This window comes from Coregonus lavaretus (genome assembly GCF_964263955.1).
Source record: "Coregonus lavaretus genome assembly, contig: HAP1_SCAFFOLD_1317, whole genome shotgun sequence".
Lineage (NCBI taxonomy): Eukaryota > Metazoa > Chordata > Actinopteri > Salmoniformes > Salmonidae > Coregonus > Coregonus lavaretus.
In genome coordinates this window covers 80,001-87,500 of record NW_028157039.1, presented here as the reverse complement: position 1 = coordinate 87,500, position 7,500 = coordinate 80,001, and the positions used below count along the sequence as shown (strand labels likewise).

Below are 7,500 nucleotides of genomic sequence, written 5' to 3'. Positions count from 1 at the left end.
ACCCCTGTTATGCTCTCTCTCCTCTTGACCTCTGGCAGCACCCCTGTTACGCTCTCTCTCCTCTTGACCTCTGGCAGCACCCCTGTTACGCTCTCTCTCCTCTTGACCTCTGGCAGCACCCCTGTTACGCTCTCTCTCCTCTTGACCTCTGGCAGCACCCCTGTTACGCTCTCTCTCCTCTTGACCTCTGGCAGCACCCCTGTTACGCTCTCTCTCCTCTTGACCTCTGGCAGCACCCCTGTTACGCTCTCTCTCCTCTTGACCTCTGGCAGCACCCCTGTTACGCTCTCTCTCCTCTTGACCTCTGGCAGCACCCCTGTTACGCTCTCTCTCCTCTTGTGTGTTATGCTGTGGTGTTGACCTGTGACCCCTGTGCTGTCTATTGTCAGGTGATATTCTACCTGGGGCAGTACATCATGAAGAAGCAGCTTTATGACATGAAGCAGCAACACCTAGTGCACTGTGCTGACGACCCACTGGGGGCTGTACTGGGAGTGGACAGCTTCTCTGTTAAAGAGCCACGGTGAGGGGACACACTGCAGGGAGTGGACAGCTTCTCCATCAAAGAGCCACACACAGACACTCTCACAATAACACACACACAGACACTCTCACAATAACACACACACAGACACTCTCACAATAACACACACACAGACACTCTCACAATAACACACACACAGACACTCTCACAATAACACACACACAGACACTCTCACAATAACACACACACAGACACTCACAATAACACACACACAGACACTCTCACAATAACACACACACACAGACACTCTCACAATAACACACACACAGACACTCTCACAATAACACACACACACACACAGACACTCTCACAATAACACACACACAGACACTCTCACAATAACACACACACAGACACTCTCACAATAACACACACACAGACACTCTCACAATAACACACACACAGACACTCTCACAATAACACACACACAGACACTCTCACAATAACACACACACAGACACTCTCACAATAACACACACACAGACACTCTCACAATAACACACACACAGACACTCTCACAATAACACACACACAGACACTCTCACAATAACACACACACACAGACACTCTCACAATAACACACACACAGACACTCTCACAATAACACACACACAGACACTCTCACAATAACACACACACAGACACTCTCACAATAACACACACACAGACACTCTCACAATAACACACACACAGACACTCTCACAATAACACACACACAGACACTCTCACAATAACACACACACAGACACTCTCACAATAACACACACACAGCTTGGGGCGGACGATAAACCCCCACCCCAACACACCCCCACCCTGTTTACCCCCACCCCAACACACACACACCCTGTTTACCCCCACCCTGTTTACCCCCACCCTGTTTACCCCCACCCTGTTTACCCCCACCCCAACACACACACCCTGTTTACCCCCACCCTGTTTACCCCCACCCTGTTTACCCCCACCCCAACACACCCCCACCCTGTTTACCCCCACCCTGTTTACCCCCACCCCCAACACACCCCCACCCTGTTTACCCCCACCCTGTTTACCCCCACCCTGTTTACCCCCACCCCCAACACACCCCCACCCTGTTTACCCCCACCCTGTTTACCCCCACCCCCAACACACACATAATCTAAGACAGGCTCTCTGTAAGTCGCTCTGGATAAGAGCGTCTGATAAATGACTAAAATGTAAATGTACACAGCCTCTAATACATCCCCTCTACACAGCCTCTAATACAGCCCCTCTACACAGCCTCTAATACAGCCTCTAATACATCCCCTCTACACAGCCTCTAATACATCCCCTCTACACAGCCTCTAATACATCCCCTCTACACAGCCTCTAATACATCCCCTCTACACAGCCTCTAATACATCCCCTCTACACAGCCTCTAATACAGCCTCTAATACAGCCTCTAATACATCCCCTCTAATACAGCCTCTAATACATCCCCTCTACACAGTCTCTAATACATCCCCTCTACACAGCCTCTAATACATCCCCTCTAATACAGCCTCTAATACATCCCCTCTACACATGCTCTAATACATCCCCTCTACACAGCCTCTAATACATCCCCTCTACACAGCCTCTAATACATCCCCTCTACACAGCCTGTAATACATCCCCTCTACACAGTCTCTAATACATCTCCTCTACACAGCCTCTAATACATCCCCTCTACACAGGCTCTAATACATCCCCTCTACACAGACTCTAATACAGCCTCTAATACATCCCCTCTACACAGCCTCTAATACATCCCCTCTATACATCCTCTAATACATCCCCTCTACACAGCCTCTAATACATCCCCTCTACACAGCCTCTAATACATCCCCTCTATACATCCTCTAATACATCCCCTCTACACAGCCTCTAATACATCCCCTCTACACAGCCTCTAATACATCCCCTCTACACAGCCTCTAATACATCCCCTCTATACATCCTCTAATACATCCCCTCTAAACAGCCTCTAATACATCCCCTCTACACAGCCTCGAATACATCCCCTCTACACAGCCTCTAATACATCCCCTCTACACAGCCTCGAATACATCCCCTCTACACAGCCTCTAATACATCCCCTCTATACATCCTCTAATACATCCCCTCTACACAGCCTCTAATACATCCCCTCTACACAGCCTCTAATACATCCCCTCTACACAGCCTCTAATACATCCCCTCTAATACAGCCTCTAATACAGTCCCTCTAATACAGCCTCTAATACATCCCCTCTACACAGCCTGTAATGCAGGCTCTCTGGTCCTCTAATACAGCCCCTCTAATACAGGCTCTCTGGCCCTCTAATACATCCCCTCTACACAGCCTGTAATGCAGGCTCTCTGGTCCTCTAATACATCCCCTCTACACAGCCTGTAATACATCCCCTCTACACAGCCTCTAATACATCCCCTCTACACAGCCTCTAATACAGTCCCTCTAATACATCCTCTAATACATCCCCTCTACACAGCCTCTAATACATCCCCTCTACACAGCCTCTAATACAGTCCCTCTAATACAGCCTCTAATACATCCCCTCTACACAGCCTCTAATACATCCCCTCTACACAGCCTGTAATGCAGGCTCTCTGGCCCTCTAATGCAGGCTCTCTGGCCCTCTAATACATCCCCTCTACACAGCCTCTAATACATCCCCTCTACACAGCCTTTAATACATCCTCTAATACATCCCCTCTACACAGCCTCTAATGCATCCCCTCTACACAGCCTGTAATACAGGCTCTCTGGCCGTCTAATGCAGGCTCTCTGGCCCTCTAATACATCCCCTCTACACAGCCTCTAATACATCCCCTCTACACAGCCTTTAATACATCCTCTAATACATCCCCTCTACACAGCCTCTAATGCATCCCCTCTACACAGCCTGTAATACAGGCTCTCTGGCCGTCTAATGCAGGCTCTCTGGCCCTCTAATACATCCCCTCTACACAGCCTCTAATGCATCCCCTCTACACAGCCTGTAATACAGGCTCTCTGGCCCTCTAATGCAGGCTCTCTGGCCCTCTAATACATCCCCTCTACACAGCCTCTAATACATCCCCTCTACACAGCCTTTAATACATCCTCTAATACATCCCCTCTACACAGCCTCTAATACATCCCCTCTACACAGCCTTTAATACATCCTCTAATACATCCCCTCTACACAGCCTCTAATACATCCCCTCTACACAGCCTCTAATACATCACAGGCTCTCTGGCCCTCTAATACATCCCCTCTACACAGCCTCTAATACATCCCCTCTACACAGCCTCTAATACATCCCCTCTACACAGCCTCTAATACATCCCCTCTACACAGCCTCTAATACATCCCCTCTACACAGCCTCTAATACATCCCCTCTACACAGCCTCTAATACATCACAGGCTCTCTGGCTCTCTAATACATCCCCTCTACACAGCCTCTAATACATCCCCTCTACACATCCTTTAATACATCCTCTAATACATCCCCTCTACACATCCTCTAATACATCCCCTCTACACAGCCTCTAATACATCCCCTCTACACAGCCTGTAATACATCCCCTCTACACAGCCTCTAATACATCCCCTCTACACAGCCTGTAATGCAGGCTCTCTGGTCCTCTAATACATCCCCTCTACACAGCCTCTAATACATCCCCTCTACACAGCCTCTAATACATCCCCTCTACACAGCCTCTAATACATCCCCTCTACACAGCCTCTAATACATCCCCTCTACACAGCCTCTAATACATCCCCTCTACACAGCCTTTAATACATCCTCTAATACATCCCCTCTACACAGCCTCTAATACATCCCCTCTACACAGCCTCTAATACATCCCCTCTACACAGCCTGTAATGCATCCCCTCTAATACATCCCCTCTACACAGCCTCTAATACATCCCCTCTACACAGCCTTTAATAGAGGCTCTCTGGCCCTCTAATACAGCCACTTAATATGCTGTCACCTGTGGCATGTGTTGGCTCAGATGTGTACTGATGTTTCAAAAAGAAGTTACTGAAGTTGATGAGCAGGCTTCTTTTTGCTAAACAAATTTGAGATGGCTGAAACGGAAACTGTTTCAGTATGCTAATGTTAGCCTTGTGTGTTTTGCTCTTTCAGAGTCCTCTTCGCTATGATCACACAAAATCTCCTAGCAGTGCAAAATCAAGGTACTTTTCCCCTTTTCAGTTATTGTCCTGTAGTTACTAGTTTACATTTACATTGACGTCATTTAGCAGACGCTCTTATCCAGAGCCACTTAGAAATTGGTGCATTCACCCTATAACCAGTGGGATAACCACTTTACAATTATTTTTTTAAATATATATATATATATTTTTTTTTTAGGTGGGGGGGGGGGTAGAAGGATTACTTTATCCTATCCCAGGTATTCCCTAAAGAGGTGGGGTTTCATATACATCACTTTTTGAAAAAGCCATTTGTTACGCTAGGCAGTTCAATGCTGTCTGATGTATTGGGGTTGATAAGACACTGAAGAAGTACCGGTAGTCTATTCAGAGTTTTTAAATGTGGATGTTTCTTTTTCCTTAAGAATCCCAGTCTCTGGATAAACCGGATAGAGGGCCTAAGGTAGGAAGACAACATAGAAAGAGGATCTATTCATTTTATTTCTATGGTAGACACACTAAACTAAATGAAGGGAACCCTCTAACCAGTTGTACTATTATGTGTGTTTTCCCGTGTTATTTGTAATTTATTCACTTTAACTCTACCCACATGTACATATTACCTCAACTACGTCAACTAGCCGGTGCCCCCGCACATTGACTCTGCACCGGTACCCCCCTGTATATATAGCCTCCCTAATGTTATTTTATTTTTTCTCTCTCAACACTTTTTTGTTGTTGTTTTATTTGACTTGTCTTATAAAAATAAAAAAACTGCACTGTTGGTTAAGGGCTTATAAGTAAGCATTTCACTGTAATGTCTACACCTGTTGTATTCGGCGCATGTGGCCAATAACATTTGATTTGATTTGAAAATCCATTTGTTTGGTTGGTTGAAACACTCCAGTGGGGGCGTTGCTATAACGGGGTACTGGATAGCTGCTATTTTACAGGCTCCGACCCAACTTTGCTGTTTTGTGATTCTTTTGTCGTAATTTTTTTTTCTCCATGAATTGTTTCCGCTGTAATTTCTTACAACCGACAAGAACTTTTGAACATCAGATCTGTAGTTACTTACCTTTAAATGTTTGACTTCGACTCATCTGCCCTGTTTGAGACCCCTTCCCTAGACCCACTCCAATTTGCATACCGCCCCCAACCAATGTTCCCTTTAATTTTTTTCATCACTGAGCAAATTTCAGGTCTGCTGAGTACCAACTCAATATCTTGTCTATTTACGACGTTAATGTACGCCAATTATGCACTTTCATCTACAAATACTAACACCTCCCAGACAGTTTACCTAACCCCTTCAATGGATTCTTCCAGGTTAATTCTGAAATCCATCTATATAACACAAGACACTGTGCCAAACCTTCACCCTGCCAGGCAGTGTTGCTGCACCAGGTGGGATATAGGATGAGTATTGTTGTTGTTGTGTCATTAGCAGCTATGAAACAAAACAGCAGAAATACTTTGAAAACAAGCTACTGCAGAATATTTCTAATCCCCGACTCGCACATGTGCTCATACTTGGCTTTTGACTATTTTTTATTAGTGAATGTAATGCTCTTCACTGTAGAGCCCTGCAAATTCATACCCACCGATATCTAAATATACCCACGTTTGGTGGGTGGTAGGAGTTAATTGTATGCCCTACCCCTATACATATCTACCTCCATCACTCCAGTATCCCTGCACATTGTTGATATGGTACTGGAGCTGACTGACCCAGTATATAGCTAGCTTACTTTCTCGTGTTTTTGTTCTACCTTGTTTTTCTTTTAAAAATTATTACATGGGATATTGATTACGGCATTGATGGGTTTAGAAGCTTGTAAGAAAGGCATTTCACTGTACTTGTGCACGTGACATTTAAAACTTGAAATGTGAAACTACTGGCGTTGGGTGCGATGACATGCTAGCTGTTCCCAGAGACTTCGTCATTGAGCCAACGACTATAACGTTTAGCAGCGGTGGCAAGAAATTAACAGCGGCGGGCCACCGCTACTAAATTAATGTAGGGGAAACACTGCTCCATCACCCTCCATTTTAAAGAGTTCCAAACAGACTGTGTCAAACTAATTGCCTAGCCCTGGGTCTCACACACACACACACACACACACACACACACACACACACACACGCACTCAACCTCAAGTTGAAACAACATAGTTTGTTGAAGAGTGATGTTTATGCTGTCACATTGTTCCAAGACGGTCTCCCTCGGAGCTTCTGAAGTGGTTTTTCCTGTGATGTCGTTTTTAAGTGGTCGCTGTGCCTGGGTGAGTTTTATAGACAGACTCCCACAGTGTCCTGGTTCACAGGTTCATTTCTCTTAACAGTTCCTCCTGTTTTAATCTGTTACAGGAAACAGACTCAGACTGTCCTTCATCATCTACCTCAGAACGGAGGAGGAGGAGGAGTGACCCTGGTGAGTACCTCTCTGTCTCTGTCTGAATAATGTGTGTTGTTGTTGGAGTACTCCAACAGTGTTTCCATAAGCCTACACCTACTAACTACACCAGTCCTGCTCACGTGGATCTGTGCTGTAACTTCCTCCTGGAGAAACAGACTGATGTCATGTCCGACAGGATGGCTTCATGGTGTCATGTCCGACAGGATGGCTTCATGGTGTCATGTCCCTTCCGTCTTCAAGAGAGCGAGAGTTGCACCCCTTCTCAAAAAACCAACACTCGATCCCACTGATGTCAACAACTACAGACCAGTATCCCTTCTTTCTTTTCTTTCCAAAACTATTGAGCGTGCCGTCTTTAGCCAACTATCTTGCTATCTCTCTCAGAATGACCT

General features: G+C 45.7%; 1 protein-coding gene across 1 annotated transcript in view; it reads left to right on the top strand.

The window, feature by feature from the left end:
• Positions 1-7,500, top strand: part of LOC311125868 (E3 ubiquitin-protein ligase Mdm2-like) — a 28,148-nt gene that overhangs the window by 1,734 nt on the left and 18,914 nt on the right. The window contains exons 2-5 of the mRNA XM_084199898.1: positions 390-523; positions 4,682-4,731; positions 5,115-5,152; positions 7,060-7,123. Coding sequence (XP_084056024.1) covers positions 417-523; positions 4,682-4,731; positions 5,115-5,152; positions 7,060-7,123 — 259 coding nt within the window. The 5' untranslated portion in view covers positions 390-416. The remainder of the gene's footprint in view (positions 1-389; positions 524-4,681; positions 4,732-5,114; positions 5,153-7,059; positions 7,124-7,500) is intronic.